We start from the raw sequence: 20,221 nt of genomic DNA on the forward strand, positions 1-20,221 counted from the left end.
GATATACTTACACTTAGGATTTTCCTTTTAGGTGTTCACTTAGCAGCCCTCGCCACTATCAGATCAACTATCACAACGCCTGGGTTCCCACAGCCTTTATTTAAAGGCTCCACCCACAAACTCTTTTTCCAGCAGATCGCTGTTATTGGTCTAACTTCTTAGTTACTGGTACTCTTACTGTGTCTAATTTATAAATTAAACTTCACTATAGATATAAATGTACCGGGAAAACACAGTGCATGCAGAATCTGGTACTCTCGGTGGTTTCAGGCATCGACTTTGGGGCCTGGAATATTTCCCCCATGGATACGGTAGGAGTGTGCTATAATTTCTTTTTTTTTATCCCTAGTCAAAACAAAACAAAACAAAAGCTCAGAAACATAACAGGGCCATTCCTTGCAGTTTCACTTAGTTACTATTACTCTGGCATTTTCGTTCCTCTGTCCTAATCACAGAGGGTACTAATTATGTAGTCGAGTAACTGTCTTGAACACAATTACAGGGTCTTTTTACACACTTTCATAGAATTGAAAGACTACTGGTCCCGTATTATTGTGGATTAGGCTAATGTTGAGAGATCCATTTTAAAATTTTGAAGACTGAATATACTTACTACAGAAAACTGAATAGAGGTAAAACTGAATAGAGGTAAAAATCTGACTCTCAGATATCATATATAAACACAAATAATTTATGGATTTATTTATTAACATGTATATTTAAGATTAAAATAAGAGGTTGGAGCCTACGCTTGTCAAAATATGTATTACATAAAATAAACACAGCTTTATACTACATACATTTTAACAAATTTTTGGAAGAAATTTTGAAACAAAAATAGAAAAAAAAGGGGGGGAGCTGGGGATTTGCTCAGCGGCACAGCGCCTGCCTGGCAAGTGTGACGTCTTGAGTTCGATTCCCGGTACCAGAAAAAAACAAAACAAAAAAGAAAAAAGTATAATGAACTAAATGTCAGATCATTTAAACTTTTTTAAAAATTAGCAAAGTATAATGACCAGTTCTCGTACTATCATATATTTATCTACATATAACTTTAACAATTGCACTTTTTAGCCATTAAGTGATCTAACAATTGTATATTAAGTTAATGGGACAGTATACATCAATGTATTCAACAAAAGTCCTTCTTGCATTATTTTGTGAAAACGTTTCTCATAGGAGAAATTTATTTACACAGAAAATAATAACTTCCTTTTCTCTTAATATAGAGACATGGATTACAGAAAGATTTAATTTATATGAATTTAAGTAAATTAAATGAGGCATTATTATCAGCATGTATCATTTTCCATTTTCTGAATTCAGATGAATTTCTAATTATACTGTCATCAATAAATTCTTCCCGTGAGAAATTAAATGGATTTCCAACACATAGCTTTTATGTAATAAAAATGCTATAAAATGATATTTTGTAAAGGTATGTTTTATTTTGTACTCTATACATTGTACAGTAATATTTTATTATTTTATGCTCTATGGGAACATATATTTTAAAAATCATTATATTTTATGATTTATTAGAGTCAAAATAATTTTTGTATTTAACTTTTACCTTAATTGTTGATTTCAACCCTAGCCATGCTACATAATTTCAATCTATTAAATGATTATTTTTGATTATCAATTTGTAATGGCTATTTTGTCAAATTCAATACTTTCATGATATAAATCCCTTCTGAATAGGTTATCTTATTTCAGTAGTAAATCAGCTAAAAATTCTCACCCTCACTTATATAAAATGGCTTTTTCTCTGTTAGGGTGAGAATGTTTCAGTTTTTCTTATGAAACTGGCCATTTGAAACTTTACTGTTGTGTTTTAAATTCTTACCTGTGGAACATGAGCATCTAAATCAACAGACCTGTGTCTCTACTTGTGAACTTTGTCATTTTCCTCAAAGTGTAAAAACCATAATTACACTTAAAGCTCTAATATCTGGGTTTTTTTGTTTTGTTTTGTTTTTTCTTGTTTTTTTTTCTGGTACCTGGAATCAAACTCACCCCCTCGTGCTTGCCAGGCAGGTGCTGTGCCACTGAACTAAATCCCTAGCCCCAAAGCTCTAATATCTGGAAGTCAATATATTCACAGTCAGGGGACAAAGTTATGAATGTCAGCAAAATATAGCATCCTAAAATGTGCCACTTTGGCATACTCATTACTGTGAGGTAAAGGCATTTGAGAAAAAACAGAGATAAAGTCAAATGCGATGCTTTGACAAATTAAAGATCCCTAATTCAAAAATCTGAAGTGCATAATGCTTGAAAATATCCACAATGCTTTGCAGGCCAGCAGGAAAAACATTTAAAAAATCCTACCATTGGCTTCATCTGATCAGTCATAGTGAAAATGCATAAAGTAATTAAAACTAGGGCCTAAAATCACCTATATATGTATCACCTCTTATATGTGTATAAGAGATATATAAATATAAGTGGATTTCAGGTTTACATTTGGGTCTTATACTCAAGAAAGCTCACTCATGTCTTTGAAAATATTTCAAAAGAAAATAAAAAGTCTACAGCAGAAATAATTATGGCTCCAGGAATTTTGGATAAGAGATGCACAACCAGTCCTAGAAAAGGAAAATTGGGGCTAAGATCTGTTCTTACTGACCATTTCATGTGTGGTACTACTTGAGTAAGCATATTTTCTCTGCGGGATAACTCATCACGTAATATTTTTCTCCACATTGACTACAGCTTTCAAAAACTCTGCCAATGACTGTCAGATTCATGTCTTCAGGTCCAGGTGTATATTTTCCATCTGGACAACTATATAAAGTTGTGCTGCTGTTTCTTCCTTCCCTGTTTTACTATATATACCCTTTTATCAACTAATGGACAATTCAATATCCTTCCTTTTTACAATATTTTGAACATCGTTATAATAATGAACATTCTTGTGTAAATGTCTTTATACACAAGTACGAGATTCTTTAGGAAGAAAACTTAGAAATAGTGTTGCAATCTATATGGTCAAAGACTGTTCCAGATGACAGGGCTCAGAACACATATACTGAGTATGCTAAACTGAAGATATCAAAACATGGCAAGCAAAGGAAAGTATCTCTGCCTTTGCCATGACGCAGGCCATAGGACTGTTCATAACATGTGCCCTCCCAGGACCAGAAGAAAGGAGAGCTGTTGTCTCCAAAGATAGATAGAGGAAGACCAGGGAAGACTAAAGAACAAGTTTCTCCAGTTACAACTCAGCATGGATCACTCTACTGTCCTGGTCTGACTTTTTCATGATTCCATTTTTTGACAAACCTACTATAAAAAACACTTAAGATTTTCCTTTTCTGGGAGAGTGTCTTTGCTTCTTTATGAAGGTTTCTGTGTCCTGGAAATCTTATATTAATTACTTAAAAGCAAACATGTGCTCTTCACCTGTTAATCTGTCATTGGTTATAGAGCTTCAGCTGAAAATCCAAAAGGGTAGAAAACAAAAAAAAAATTCTTTCTTCTCTTACATAGGTATTGCCAAGTTGTTCTCTAAAATGATTTAACAAGTTAAGACCCCAGTCAGCAATGTATAAGCATTTTTGACTTTGTCTTTATCCATATCATTAACTATTAGTAGCTATATTTATCTTGGGAAATAAATTTTGAAAGCAAAAACTGCATGATGTTTAATTGCTTCATTTTAACAAAGGGGAACTCACTCAATGCTTGTCTGTTTATTTTCGAAGAAAATATATTTATTTCCCATTTTAGTTCTTTTCCATTTTTTTCTTTTTCAACCTACTTTTCATCATTTTGCCAACTTTGGTCATCAATAATAAGTAGGAGGATATTGTTAGAAATGCATGTGAATTCAGAAAATGGAAAATAATATATGCTAAGTAGGTTTAAATCTAATAAAGATCAAATCCTCAAATCTCCAAAGTCCTTCAAATTGCTCAGAATCTTTGCAAAGTTTCCAACTAATCCTTCTAATCCTTCAATAATTAAATCTTTGTTTCTTCAAGTATTTCTAAGAAGTTAACAGACATGCACACACACACACCACTACAACCCACAAAAAACTATATCACATTCATTTGTAGTCTTGTGTCTAAAATATAAACGTATGTGAGTAAACATAAAATATTACACTTTTATCATTCACAATTGGGCTTTTGTGAAACTCGAGTTTATATTTACAAACTGAGTTTCCCTGGGCAGATTATGTGCATTTTGGCTAACTTTTCTCTTTTGTTTTTGTGATACGTAATAATAGCATTCATCACAACTGATTGTTTTTAAGGGTTAAAATAAGTGCGAAACCTAGCCCCATAGTCTGCTCAGCCTCACTTAGGATTAACGTTCTTTGATACTTTACATTTGCTTCTTCAATTTACTTGTTTGCGCTTAAAATCTAGCATGTGTACCTGTCTTTCTTCTTTGCCCCTTGTGTCTCAGCAATGGCCCTGTGTTCTTTTTAATTGCTGATGGAGTGAAAGTGAGATGGCAGAAAGCCAGGCATTGTAGGGCTCTTAATGCAGCCCTGAACTGTGTAAGTAACATTTGAGTCATTTCTACTTTTTGATCTTTAATTTCTTCACCTGGAAATTGATCTTTCTAAGATGACTGAAAAAAATTCATGTTTCGTGCATAAAATCCTTCAGTGAAAAATTTTGATTTATATTCAAAAGTTTGTCCATGAACAGCATGAGAGGAAATAGGCAGAATAATTTCTTTTTTGTTTTTCTTTTTTTTGGTTTCTTGTTTGAGACAGGGTCTCACTATGTTGTCCACGCTGGCCTGGAACTTTTCGGCTCAATTGATCCTCCTGCCTCAGCCCCCAGAGTAGCCAGTATGAGAGGAACACATTAACATGCTGAGGTTGGCAGAATTCTTCTTAAGTGAATAAAACATAAATATTTTCCATTTGCTTTTCAGAGAAATCTAACAATGTGTCTCCTTTCATAAAATCATACAAATTATACTTTATTTGCCACTGTGTATTTTTAATTCTTTGGTCATTAATCAATAGTATTGACAAATTTAACTTTCTAGTGGAAAAGTAGTTATTAAAAAGAACTTACTTTGATTCTTAAAACACTCACAGTATTTCTGGTCAAACTGCACCGAAGGTCCTTGAACATTACTTCAACATTTTAAAAACAGAGACGTGAAGCACATGTCACCCAGGGCTGTTTTACTATACGATGGAGTCAATTCTCATTGATCTGTGCTACTGTGGGTAGAAACACAAGTCTCATTCTCCACTGTTGCTATCTCTTGTAGGATGTGCTCATAATGAGCTACAAAATCCTTTCCATTCCGCCTGCCTGCCCTCTGGTGGACATGCTAATGAGCAGGGAAATGACTCCAAGAAGGACAGCTGGTGTAAGTGGGAAGCTTATTCACAAATATGTCATCTTTTTATGACTGTGAGGTGCATGTAGAAATCATTTTGATTACTTATGTATTAATTACTCATCAGGGACATCACTCCATAGGAAGAAAATAATGCTACAATACTTGTGAACCTTTAAATCCCTTACTTCCTGTCTCCTCGATTAGGAAGGTCACCCGGATGTCAGATTCATGGCCAGCACTCTGCTCAGCTGTATGTATAGCTAGGTTTGGCTCGGCTTCATAGAAAACCATGGTTTTTATACTCAGAGCCTAAAAAGCAGACAGGGACTTTCTTGAAAGTTTGAACTCTCAGTTACAAAGAAAGAAAAATGCAGAAAAAAATTTTAAAAAAAAGAAAGAAAAAATGTATCAAAGAGAATTAACTGGTGTTGAGTAGCACCAGGATAGCGCTTGTAAACTTTGCAAGTTCTGGGCGTGCTCTCCGAAGCCAGGCAGCAGGAAGGCCCTGCAGGCAGCAGCTGTCACCACAGGCACGGAGGAGGGGCTGGAAGAGGAGAGGCTGCTTTGCAAACAGAGAAGCAGCTGATACTTAAAAATATACCAGAGTTGAAATTAGCAACAAGTCCCCGACTATTTTTCTTTTTGGTAAAGTTAACTCAGCTACTAAGACAGAGGTCAATTAGGCGTTAGGAACAGTGCAGCATCTCAAGTGGAACCGTGAAGCAAGTGCGATCCATAGGCCAGGACAAGTTTGATTTAAGCTCCCACTCCCTTCAGACTCTGTTTGCGGATGCAGGGGCCCCACATCCAACAGAACTGTTCAGAAAGCAGACTCAGCTACCTACTCAACACGTGACGGTTTCAGAATGTTCAGGATTCTCTGCCCAGCACTTACATTACTCAGCTGTCAAGGGAAAGGGCTCAGATACATGATGTGAAAATTACATTTTAACGAGGTGTCATGTGTGTTTAAAGTTCTTATTCATCACTACATAGCCCCAACTTTTACGGGAGACACAAATTCGCTTAATTAGCATATTATAAGGACAGAAGGTTCACCTTATCTGCATTATTAAACTGTTAGGTGCAGGCTTTTTGTTGTTGGTTTAGATTCTACTATCTTTAGCACAGAGAAAAATGGGTGATTTACATAATCTCAAATGGCTTTCAAGAAAATGTGGATTGGGTTTGGGAAGCAAGAGCAGGTACAAGAGGGTGGGACAAGTCTTTATCTAAATTCTCTTTCCCTGCTTACTGCCTAAACTGGCTTTTACTAAATCTCAGCCTGTAGGTTTTTGGATCTGTTAGGCATAATAATTTTAGGAAATTCTTGGAATTAAGCTTTTCTGCCTGCTCTTATTATCAACTTGAGCCTACTTCGTCCTCCTTCAGGAAGAAATACTGGACATTTGTTTGTTTAATGAGGAAATTATAGATTTTTCTATGAACACTTTAGAAACCAACTGGAAGAGTCACAGAAGATATCTCTGTCATAGGTTCCTCATCTTTATTCATGAGTAATGAGTTTGGTGCAAGGTGCTTCGCTGGAAACAGCACTTAGGAATCATTACGGTGGCTAAAGTGTGGCAAGGGATTCCCTTATACGGCATATACCAGGATACAACACACAGTTTCCCAAATTACGACGGCAATGTGAGAATTACTCAGATAACCTGTGCAGCAGCTAAGGATTGCTTTGAGGTCTTTAATGTCCAATTCACATTGTCATTTGAAAGTAAAGAGATTTGTACATATATAATATGTGTTATTATAATAAGAAATAGACACAGTTAAATGTATATATGAAGAAAATTCTAGATTTAATAGTTGTAGATCATGGGCCGGGGATATAGCTCAACATCATAAGCGCTTGCCTGGCAAGCATGAGGTCATGAATTCGATTCCCAGTACCAAAAAAAATAATTGTAGATCTGACGTTTTGCCCAGAAAAAAATAGAATATTTTCATATTTCCTTTATGTTCAAGGGTTAATACATACAGGTGTCAAAAATGGAATCACCAGTTCTTTAAATATTTTTACAGTAGAACACAACTATTGTGCCATTCTGAATACAGTACACTTTCCATTTTCTCTGCGTTGCCTTGAAGAGATCTCTAAATCTGCCAACTGAACAATCAGGAAAAATGCTCCTAATATAAACTTGTCTGAACAGTTGTCCACTTTCTTCTATATTGTGAGACTAGTGACTTTACATTTCTTCCAATTACTTCTGGAAGAAAGTATACTAGGTGTTAATGTGCACTGGCACTATTCTTTAACACGCACGAAACTACTTTGAGGTTTCAAAAACTCCCCACAATCTGGGAGGAGAAGGGAAAAAGTTGGGAGTAGGGGAGAGGGACTCTGGAGTGTGGCTACAGTGACATAAAAAAAAAAAATCTAGGCTACAGAGCTTTGCGCAGTGATGCGACTACCTGAGGAGCGTGTGCATGAACCCAGCAAATGAATTTAGCATTAATGCTCCCATTCTCAGAAAACCCTGAAAAAGCAAGCTTACAATATAATTTCATTCATTCATTTATAAAATCATTCAACAAATCTTTATAGAGTACTTATAAAAATGGTAGACTAAAATGACTAAGACATTTTTACCATGTGAATCAAAGTTTAATCAGCTCTAAAATACTATTTTCCCTGGTGGTCATGGGGTTTAAACTCCAGGGCCTCAGGCATGCTAGGCAAGAGATATATCACTTAGTTACATTTCCCAGGTCTTTAATCCATTTTAAGAATTTTTGGCGGGGGTACCGGGAAGGAAACTCTGGACTTCGCACTTGCCAGGCAGGCACTGTGCCACTGAGCTACACTCCTGGCCCCTTATTTTAATATTTTTCGTCAATATGTTGCTATGTGAACACTAATGGCAACACCAAAATAAGATCTGAGTAGTTTCCCCTGACTTTCAGGATGAAAAACCACAAGAATGCTGCCAATCTGTATTCCGTACAGTGCATTATAAGTGATGAGCTTCTTACGTTTGCAAATAATGTTTCTGGAGCCCAATGAGAAATAAGTATTAAGCTTCCAAAGCTTTACCTAGAGAAAAGGTGCTTAAGGATCATTTACAGCAGAAACATTATTTCCAGGGTACGACCAACATTTGAAATATAAGTTTATAAGATTTAATGAAAATTAGTTTCTTTTTATAGCTATTGTTTTCATTTCTTTTCATAGATATTGTTGTCAAGATCTTTTCCTTTGAAAAAGAAAGTAAACACACACGTCATTGACTAAAGCAAATTAACAGTGATAGCGACTTCAGGCAAAGTGACACTGTTGCAGTGTGGAGACGGGAACTAGTATCAAATGACTTCTAAAACCACGTTTAGAATATATCTGAGAAGCTAAGTTTTTCCTCAGATTCTTCTTCAACGTTTATCATTCAGACTTTAAAAACGACCTTTGCAGAAACAAAAGCAAAACAAATTAGGACATCCGATTTCACGGTTGAAGAGTAGATACAATACTTGAAGCACAAATCCATGGTAATGATCTACACAAACTACAAATGGCGTTCTATCTCGACAATGCTTAGCACTAAGAGCCCTTTTTGTGTAAGTCGGAAGAGCTACCATGCTTTAGGTTCCTCATTTAGAAAATATGGATAATGGTAGTCGTTTAGTACAGCTGGGGTGCAGTTATTAGGATAGGTTTGTTACTTGTTATGCCTGCTATAGGTACTAGCTCATTAACAATTAACAGCAATCTTCCGAGGCAGAGGCTGTCTCCCCACTTTATATTTTTGTTTGTTTGTTTGTTTGTTTGTTTGTTTTTTCTCTGGTACCGGGAACCAAACTCACGACCTTGCGCTTGCCAGGCAGGCGCTTTTGCCGCTGAGCTAAATCCCCAGCCCCCTCCCCACTTTATAGCTGAGATATCCAAGACCAAGAAGCTGAGGCAACAGCTCAGTCCAACAAGTGCCTGGCGGGCTGCATGCCAGCCCGGGCCCTGCAGACTCCCTCGTTCGCATCTGAAGTGGATGTTAACGATATGTAAGCATCTCTAGAAGACTTTTATTTACCCAGGAGAAGGGTATTTACCTTCTATCTTGCAGTAACAGATTTTTGATATACATAATAATTACATACAGCAGACGCAGGACATAAGTAACCCTTCACGTCAAAACGTAAACATTATGATTTTAAAAAATGGAATCCTGTTATTACAGGAAAAAGACAGACTACTACCAACAGATGGGAGCAACAAATACATTTTTGGAACTCAGACTTAGGTAAGTTTTTGACTCTAAAATATTGGCTTTAAGTTCAGGGTTTATGTACATAGACATATAGGAAGATCCATAATAAAATAGCAATCAGAATTCACTGAAGGCAATTGCTCTGAAAAGTGTCACCATAATTTACTACAGAAAAACACCCAGCTAGAGCTGTTTGTGTGGAATAAGATGAACAGCCTCTATTAACGCTAATTGAAATCCACATATTCCCACATAGCATGCATAAAATTTACTTCTACATTTATTCTTTCCCCCTCCAAACTGAAATAAGTCCATGCCAAAGTACCAGCTTTTTAATTTGCGCATTCATGCACGCTAATTGATACCTTTTTCGGTGATTATATTGACAAATGTAAAACAGGCGAAATCTCAGTATTTGCAAAGCAGACAAGGTCTTAATTGTGATTTTTCAAAAAGAGCAAAAACTGAATTTCCTGACCAAAGAATTCAATTAAAAGCTGAAATTTAAGGGGCTGGGGATTTAGCTCAGCGGCACAGCGCCTGCCTGCTAAGTGCAAGATCATCAGTTCGATTCCTGGTCCAGGGGAAAAAACCAAAAAACAAAAGCAAAAAAAAAAAAAAAAGCTGAAATTTATTTCTCAGTGTTTGCTATTTCAATAACACCCTTCAAACAAATAAGAGCACTAATGCCTGGGGGCAAGATGGCCATAATTTAACTCCCATATACAGTTAAACAGATAAAGTAAGATGACTAGTATAATATTCCTCATGTCCATAATGATCAAAGATCCATATTTCTAATATTATATATAATTATAAAAATATACATAGACAAAGTATATGCACATATATATGTATTAGAGTGTATATATATTTGTAAGTTTATTAGTATATGCTGGAAATATTTTTTGGTAAGTCTCTAAACATATGAGTCATGGCACCATCTTTCTCTTTAAGGATAGATTATAAAATCTGAGTTGAGAATTTGCTTTAGCTTATTGAGTTAACACCTCAGTTAAAATTTAAACCTACTATCTAAATAAAAATAATATATGGTCTTTTAAACAAACAAGATTTGAAATGTCATTACTCCTTTATTCTCTAATTGTAAAATACAATATTATAATTTCTTTTTGGGACATTAGCAATGACTTCCTATTCCGTTTGAGCCAAAAAAGCTAAAAAACATTCCTAAGTAGGGTATTTACTGGTAAAATATAAATTTTGGTTTAAGAATATCACCATTATGAAATCACACTTTTCCTAATTGACTAAAAATGACTGATTCTTGTTTAGGTTCTCAACTGCAGTGACCTGAGTTTAAAACCTTTGCTGTAGATGGGGAACCAGATGATGTAGCTGGTTTAAGAGATTTTTCTTGGAGACTTAATAAGAAGTGGCTTTTGATGCCATTGCATATTTACACTTTTCTTTCCATAGAAGACGATTGAAAGCATGAACAGCATTGCTGGTTATGGGAGGAGGTGTGGAAGGAAGTGTTGTCAAAATTAGCCTTTCATAGGTCATAGAAAATGCCACCTAATCTGTCATTCTACCTGCAGAAGAGTAGGAATCGATTCATTCAATCAGCAAAGAACTATTAGCATTTGTAATATATTACACTGGCACTGAGAAAATAAATACCGGTTAGATAAGTATATCTAAGGGATATTTCTAAGGGCAAAGTCATTGGCCATAAAAAACTTAGAATCTAGTTCTTTAAAAATTGTGTATATAATATAATGGACTAAGAAAGCAGAATAGTATGCTAGCAAAAGTCTGGCAAAAATGAAGAAAATAATAAATTCAGAAAATACAAAATATTAACAAATGAATTTTAACTGATAAAAATAATTCATTTTAGGAAGGCAGCTACACTTACCACTATTCCACCAATGCAATAACTCATTCTTGGAACTGTTTTATTTCTACCAAAATTCAGACACCTCTGTCTTAATTTTACACTATATTTTATCTTGGACAGCATTACTATGGCCTGTTACAAAATTTAACTTTCAAATGAAGCTAAGCCCACTCAATTGTGTAAATAGAAAAGAAAAAAATTAAAAGCTATTTATGGGTCTCTTTAAACAACATTAAAATCAAACAGTCTGTTCCAGCAGGGAAATGGACACTTAGAGAATCAAAATTAAAGATTATTGCAAGCGAGCTCAAAACTGTTTTGCATTATCATTGCTTATAAAAACTGGGATATTTTGTACTTATCAGTCATGGGCATTTTCTCAATGTATTAAGTAGGTTCCCTCAGACCTGTGAACCCTCAAGCGGACGCTGTTTCCCACAGTGGCGTCCTGTGGCACGCTGCAGCATTATGCCATGGCAACCCTCAGACATGTTCCAAGTGGTGATCGCTTTTGAGGGTGTTTCCCAATGAATTACAAGGGACGGAACTCTCAGCACAGGTTTTGTGTTCTTCCCTGTGCAAACAACCAACCAGCTTACAATCACAAATACCCCAGAAAGAAGAAGGGCTCCACCATGGAGTCAAGTTGCGCAAGGGTAGAGTCAATTTCTTGTGGATACATGTTTAGATCTGACAGAGATTACCTTCAATCCTTCTAAAATGGCAAGACAATGCATGATCTTTCAAGTACATAGGCTGGATGAAAGACCACAAAGAAAGTCTAATCAAAACATACAAAAAACTTATTAAAAGCAAGCTGCAGTATTTCCCTGTAGAAAACTGTTAAAAGTCAAACTTACCAGATCTACTATCCAGAGGTCCAAAATCCAAAGAATATTTCACGACATGATAGTTATTCCACACATAAAGCAAGTTGTCCCTGGGATTGTAATCCACAGCTGCTATGTACTGGTATGAATTGGGGAAGGGTACATCCACCAAGCTATCCTTGCTTTGGTCGGTGTTGTAAATGTAGTCAATCTTATTCCCAGTAGCCTCATTGTCATCATCCTCATACACAGATTTGACCACATACAGAATCCCACAAATCATAAACGCATTGGAAGCTGACCTTTTATCATACGCAGTATCCCACGTCCCTTCAATCCGTAGGGTGTAAGGGTTCAATTGACTAATGACAATTTTCCCATTGTTTTGTTCTGTTGCATAGATTACCCACAGCCCATTTTCATCCACTGCCAGGTCTATGTCAGATTTTCCTCCCCATCGGTAAGGGGAAGTATCATGGTAATTGGCATTCGCTATGATTGCTTCTCCACTCTTTATTCTAGTCCGCAGATCGAACTTGACTATGTTCCTGGTGCGCTCCTTGTTGAAGAACAAGGCTCCATCGTATACTACAAATCCTGTGCCGTCGACTCTATGGGGGAGCTTGTAGGTGGTCGTCGGCCTTCCAGCAATGAAATCATCTTTGGATGAATACTCAGTCAGGGTATCGGTTCGATAGGGAGTCCAGGGCATGTAGTAAATCTTGTCAGAGGCCTGCAGAGGGTCTTTGCACCACGCCCCGGACTGGTGGTCAGACTCAAATAAATGTTCGCTCTGGTACACTCCTTTGAGTAGTCCGGGACAAAGAAAAACTGTTGGAAGGGAAAGAATTAAAACAATAAATATATTAATTTGCTATTCTTTCATATATACTTATTTTCCACCAAACAGGATGAAAATATAACAAGAGACACCCACCACCACCACCACCTTATTTCGCTGCTTGTTTTTGAGAACACAATGTTTTTGTCCATGTCAATTCTGGCTATTTTTCTAAATCATTTTGATTTCCTTTACAGAAAACAAGTTTAGCCTTTTTATGAGTAGTTTTGCTTTCCTGTGGGTTTTTACCTTTGTAAACATGTCATTATACTATTTTTTGGATATATCTATAAAGTGTAGCATGTCTATACATTCTATAGACATACAACAAATACAAAAGTTCACTATTTAAAGCATAATATTTAAAACAAAATTTGAAACAATATTTTTGTTAGTTCATTGAAAAATATATCAGTTTTTGAGATACGAAAATATATTGTTTCCACTCTGACAGAATTATCTTTTTGACAGTTATCCTTAAGAAACAGATGGGTTTCCTACAATATTTTTTTAAATAAAGAAAAAGTTCTGGAAAACAGGCCACTGAATCTTCTAGTAAACAAAGCTCTTGAAGCTGCTACAACACACACAAAGCATGCAACCCACACAATTAAAAATGAGTGATGGATGGATACTGGAAGAAAAAAGAGAGGAAGGAAAAGAAAGGAAAGAAGGAATAAGGAAAGAAGAAAAGGTGTAAAGTTACAGAAAAGAACCCAAGTGCTAGATTTTTAATCAGTTAAAAATGTCCTGTTAAATACAGTAGTATTGGAACTTAAAAACATGTACCTTTTACTGTTACATGAGAAAAGCATTAAAAAACAAGATTGCTTGCTCTATTTTGCTGCTCATACTTCAGAATGAAAGCGGGTAGGGATCCTCTGACTCACTCGCTTCTCAGTGTGATTCAGTAACATATGTGAGTGGTGGTAAAGAAGCTTGGCTGACTCATCTGAAACGAAGGAGCTATAAAGCAATGTTTCCCAAAGGGTGGTCCTTGAAGAACTGTTTCAAGTGGTATAACGAGATGTTTCACAGAAAGAAAAAAAAGGAAGCTAGAGCCACACTGTTGAAGAAATGTCGCATTAAGTATAATTGTGGCAGAGATTGAAATAGCTGAGGTACTTTAGTGAATCTCCAAGGCAGAGTTGGGAGGGGGAGTGAATCTCCCAAGCTCATTTGATCTTGGAATCTTTTCCAAGGAGCCTCTTTGGATTGTGGCATTCCGCTGAACCTGCTGTGGGAAACACTGCTCTAATATATTTGTAAGGCAAACACGCTGAAAACTCATCATGCAGTCTACTGGTATGTTTGAAATGATTAGAAGTACTGCATGAGAAACTGGGCAATCACCAGGAATTTAGACAATGACCCATTTTTTAATGATTGAAAGATTATTCTTTCAACATTAGTGATTAGCTTTTTAATAGCAATGAAAAGCACAGATCCAATGGAAAACTGTAAGATGCAACAGCTAGGTTTTGGAGATTATAGAAAGAGAATGTACATGACTAGCATTTCCAAAGTTCTACTTTTGAGGAAATAGAATGTAAGAGAAAGCTGGTTACGAAAATAGTCCATAAACATAGAGAGGGCCATTGCCAAATTATAATCAATAAAAAAAATAAAAAAATATTCATGACTATAAGAATTTCTCAGGATCTTTTCATGATCACTTTCATTGAAAAGAATAGTTACCCTTTGGTGTCAAAATTTTATATAATTTTGTTTTATCCTTAATGATCAGCTGTTGGCTACTAATATAGTATATTTTAAAAAAATCTCCCTCTTCTCCTAATAGTTAAAAATTAATGCACACCAGAGCAATGCAAAATTACCCAGTACAAAAATAGAAATAAATCTAAACCAATAACTATTTGTCACATTTACTGGACTTCTAACTACTTCTTTTAAAAATAAAGAGGAATAAAATACAGTGTTGAAAATTTCACAATATGAAACTGTGTTAGAGGAAGAAGATCAAACCAGCACTGGTCAGTAACAGATTAAAGTGAAGTTGAGCAGCAGAAGTAGTAAATCAATTCTCATAAAATAGATCAGAATTAATAACAAAATTATTTTAACTAAATGTTAAACTGTTAAATAACTTAGCCTATAAATAGTATATAATTTAGGAAAGGTATTTAATTACCTTTTTGTTCCACTTCTATTGGAGAGAGAGAAGTAAAGAGAGAAAGAAGAAAAGAGAATAGATTAATGGTACGGTATTGGCCAAGCACTTATAATTCACCTCTTCCAAACTGAAAGTAAATAATTTACCTCACTCATACTTGCTTCATTGAACATTATGTTTTTTAAAAAGCCCATTTCTCTAATACAATTATTGCTTTAAAATAACCATTTAAGTTTTAAAATTCAGTATAAATAAGATGAAAATTAATCAAGTTAAGACAATAAACACACCATTCTATAGACATAGGAAATGCAATATTTATAATAAGAACATCAATATTTCCATTTGAAAGAGCAGATCAGCAATTACATACACACAGAGCTTTCAAGTAGTTTGGTTCATTTCAGTTATAAATATTATGGTTTTGTACCACTATTTAACATAATAGTCTTGGTTTTTATAGTGCTCAAACAATTGATCTCTTCAGAAGAAATATGTCTATAATTCATTCCTAGGGTCTAAGAGTTTCTGTAGCTTGTCAGTCCATGAGGTAAACAGTAGCAGGCAAGATTCTTCCCCGAATAGATGGCCTTAGGAATCTTATTAAAGAAAATGTCCAACTCACCAATAACTGATATTATTATGGAAACACTGTCTCCCAGAGAAACCTGTTACCACAGGGGTGATATAAGTAATGAGCCGCTGATTCTGGCCTTTTCTCAAATTTCTAACTAAAAATTTTTTTAACTTGCAAAAGTAATTTGAGATCCTCAAACTTGTTCTATTTATATATCTCTCATATTAAATGTTATTATGTTTATGGGACTGAGCAAAAGTAAAAATTCTTAACTGTAACATACTCATGCCACTCATGAGCAGCACTTTCTTTATCTTATCAACAGTTGTCTCACTAGGCACGGTGTACTGATACCTTAATGAGAAAAAGAACCCAACAACAAAAAGGCAAAGATGCCAGGGAGAATGGCTTTGTGGTAAAAACTACAAATTATAGCTAGTGCAATATGAAGGCAATTTGAATGAAAGAGAGGATCTAATATATTGTGTGAGGTACATAAAGTGAAAACTGGGACAGTCTGAAAAACAAGAAGGAAATAGTATTCCCTGTAGTTATATTTGGGTGAGCTTTTGTACTTTGATCTAAATTCTTCAATCATTGTCAAAATCACATTTTTTTCTAACCACTGACTTTTCTTTGAAACCTCAATCTCACGTGTTAGAAGAAAAATCAACACATTAAAAATTTTTCCTTCAAAAGTTGTATTTCACTAATTATAAATCCTATTTTTAACAATCTCTCTAGAGCTCTTTAAAAAAACGCTAATATTTTGTCACAATTTATCATCATTCCCAACTACTCTTCAGCCAGTGACTACAAGGTTCAGCCATATGATTCAGCACATTCTTTATTCTAAGAGACGTTCTCCATTCACTGACTAAAATACTGACCTGTATTCAGATTGACAACTAGAAGATCTAGCACCTTACACAATGATTTAGTCAATAATTTTAAAAGTTTGGACTTGAGACTCATTATGACAAAAATTGGGGATGGGACATTAAATTGTCATTTTTCAATTACTAGTCTACAAAGGATTTTCACCTATATTTCAGTTCTTGAAATAGCTTGAAATATATTTATCCCTTTGAAAGTTAAATTTGGTGCTATTACTATTGTGAAACATGTACGCTCACAAAGTTAGAATTATTTCACATAAAACTTGTAGACATACGTGAAGGCACACATCTTAACTTCTTTAAGAATGACATTTCTCTCTTTAACAACTTCTTAATGCAAAAGAAAAGATATGTAACAAAAAGTATGATCATATAGCTATTATATTATGTAAATATTGTCTTACTATTTAATGGAAATTTTTGTTTATCAAAGAATTTCAACTTTCATTTGGTAAATTTTGCTTTTAATTCTTTGGGCTTGATCTAATTTCTAAGACATTGGCATAAGCTGTAGTATAAGCGAAGCTGGCCTCTTAGTTGGTGGTTACTCAAAATTAAGATTTATTAGGCAGTTCTGCTCTGGAGAAAATTATTATGGCCTTGCCCATGTCGTGACTGCCTGAAGCTCATTTATCATTTATTTGCTATTTTTAAGACTAAAGTAAAGCAGTCCTATAATTTAACTTGAAACATGCACACACAAATCATATTCTTATAACAAAAACTGGGAAGGAAACATAATTTGTTGTTGAAAAGCTCAGTAACATTTAGAATTAGCCAGACAGTGCCTATGCTCTAATTCTGATTCTAAAAGTTTCTTTTTCCTGAAACAACAAACAAATTAGTTACAAAACACAAGAACACTACTATTTGCTAAGTATCTACACAGTGCCTGGCACATAATAAACACAGAATGAATAATTCTTGAATTAAATACATAATTGAAGTAACAGTGAATAGTTTAACTTCTTGATATTATACGTGTGACACACAAAGGAAAACGGGGTGAAACAGAATTTGTATGTACTAGGTAAAATCATATGCGCAGCACATTATCTACCTAGTATCTTTAAATACTTTATCGAATGGAGAGGAAAGTAAAACTCATGGGAAGTATATATCTCCAAGTCATTACAAGTAAAACTGGATGGAAATGGAACAAATGTGAATTGGTTGCTCTTGGAAGTCACATCGGCAAGAATCTGGTGCCTGAAAATACCAAAAAACACAGGCCTAGAATATGCCCATCTTCCTTCTCTATAATGAGAAAGGAAATAAATGAATTCTACAAGGACAACTGTGCTAGGGTATTCTGCAGGTTCTCTTATTTTTAGCTGGTCCAATGTTTTGAATTCTGACAATATAACTGTCATTGTTCATTTCCAAACCTCTTTGGAATTAGTTTTTCTTTCTTTCTTTCTTCTAATCCTCAAACTGCTTTTATTATCCATTCAGTTTATGTAAACATTTTTATATATTTCCTTGAAGTGATTTCATTGTTGTCCTTGTTACACTTAGGCTCAGGAGCTATATCCTGTGATTAGAGAACATGACATTCAAATTAAGGGTAATTTTTTTTCCATGTAAAAAGAAGAAACTAGAAAAAAGACTAGTAAACTTTCTATTCAGTCTTCAATAGATCATGAAATATATATAATATACATTCATATTATTGTGCAGAAAACAGATATTGTCAGTTCTAACCATGTTTTGCACAATATGCAATACTTTTGGATTCTTTCTTTAATTATAAATGCATGAATTACAGAGCAGAAGCATGCACTGCCAAGCTTTTCCAAACTGCATTGAAAATTACAGGGAGTTAAATTTGTTGCATACCACAAATTATTAGCGCCATAACTAAGAACTATGAAATTGCATCTAATTCTTAAATTCTTTTGTTTTAAACTGTTAAAGATCACACTTTCTATCTACAGTACAAATGTCCCAAATCAGTAGAATATTAAAATCCAAGAATGCATCCATATTTCATAACCTCTAAATTAAAAGATATTTATGAGGGACATAAGATGGCTATAAAAGAATTTATAAGCAAATATTTTTTCATGAAAATCTTATGGTATTAACAATTACATTCTTAGGAAAATTCAGCTTAGTTTGTTAAAATACATTTGGGTACCCTTGCCACAGGGTAAATGAGCAATTCAGGATCAGGCAGAAAGGTAAAATAAGTAGGTAATAAAAAATGAGTCCTGGGATAAAAACTGGCTTGTAGAAAACCCACAAAGTCACTAACAAGTAAATAATCAAAAGTTCACCATGATACTTTACATTTGAGCGCCTACACTGTAACTTAACAAAATGTTTTCATATGAATCAGCTGATTTAATTCTTTAAACAATATTGTCAGATGGTATTTATTATTTCCATCAGAGATGATGTATTAACAACTGAAAAAGTCAAAGGACATGCCCAAGGCCCACACCAGCAGGGAGCAAAGACCTGTATTTGTCTAGAATGATACTCGCCAACGTGTGAATTCAGCGCAACACATTTTTATGGTTGTATTCCTGTTATCTATTTCCTGTCTGTCACCCAGTACATGAGGATGAATACTGAAGAAGCAATACATAAAGTACATGGAATCTCCTTGGAAATGGCCCTGAATCTGTTATAATATTCCATAAACAAAAGCGCCTGCCTGGCAAGCGCAAGGTTGTGAGTTCGGTTCCCGGTACCGGAGAAAAACAAAACAAAAAACAACAAAACAAAACAAAACAAAACAAAAAAAATTCCATAAACATTGTGGTTTTGTATATAATACTAGTGATACTTAAACATCACAGGCATCTTATGAGGTAGACCCTCTCATTATTTCAGATTTGCAAATGTGGAAACTGAGACACAAAGAGGACAGCTCTATGATTATTAAGCGGAAGACTTGGGGTTCAAATCCAACTTTTGATTTTACTCATTGATCATTGATAAGGCACAATATTTTCTTTATCTCTGGTGCCCAGCACATGGAAAGAACTTGACCAGTATGCGTTATGCTTCTGGGCAGTGAACACAAAGAATTACGGTCCTTTCAAAAAAAAGACGCCGGATGACACACTGCTCTGCGTTCTCATCCCCTGACAACGGAGATTAAAACATCGCTCAAGAGAAGATTAAAAATGTCAGAGAAGAATGGGCTGCACTTTGGTTGACCGAGGAACACATTTCTCCTAACACTGGAATCAGAATTTTGCTCAACACTTCATGTTTTACTAATTTGTATTGTTATGAAATGATAATATTCTCCCTTCTTCCATTTCACATTTATCAAGAAAATAGAGAAGCTCCTCAGTAAATAGAAACAAGATCTGCGAAGTTCATTACATTTTGGGGAATACTGCATATCAAAAATTCTGACAGACATCTGTCTCTTTCAGTAAATAAAGTACTAATCCTTTATTTAGTGAGAGACAGAAGTAATCTCTGCAGCTCTGCCTCTAAATGATGCTTTTCAAACAATGCCTACGCACCAGTGAATAAACGTGCTGCTCAAAGCACCTTGTACTACAGTGC

The 20,221-nt window shown here is 34.9% G+C and overlaps 1 protein-coding gene across 11 annotated transcripts in view; it reads right to left on the bottom strand.

Moving 5' to 3' along the window:
* Adgrl3 (adhesion G protein-coupled receptor L3) overlaps positions 1-20,221 on the bottom strand; it is a 796,065-nt gene that overhangs the window by 288,651 nt on the left and 487,193 nt on the right. For 10 of the 11 annotated variants that reach the window (XM_005392863.2, XM_013518570.1, XM_005392854.2 and 7 more), the window contains 2 exons: positions 15,233-15,247; positions 12,270-13,070 (listed from right to left, as the gene is read on the bottom strand). In XM_005392863.2, coding sequence (XP_005392920.1) covers positions 12,270-13,070; positions 15,233-15,247 — 816 coding nt within the window. The remainder of the gene's footprint in view (positions 1-12,269; positions 13,071-15,232; positions 15,248-20,221) is intronic. The other variant, XM_013518568.1, reaches the window with a different exon arrangement.

This window comes from Chinchilla lanigera, unplaced genomic scaffold (genome assembly GCF_000276665.1).
Source record: "Chinchilla lanigera isolate Chin_1 unplaced genomic scaffold, ChiLan1.0 scaffold00046, whole genome shotgun sequence".
Lineage (NCBI taxonomy): Eukaryota > Metazoa > Chordata > Mammalia > Rodentia > Chinchillidae > Chinchilla > Chinchilla lanigera.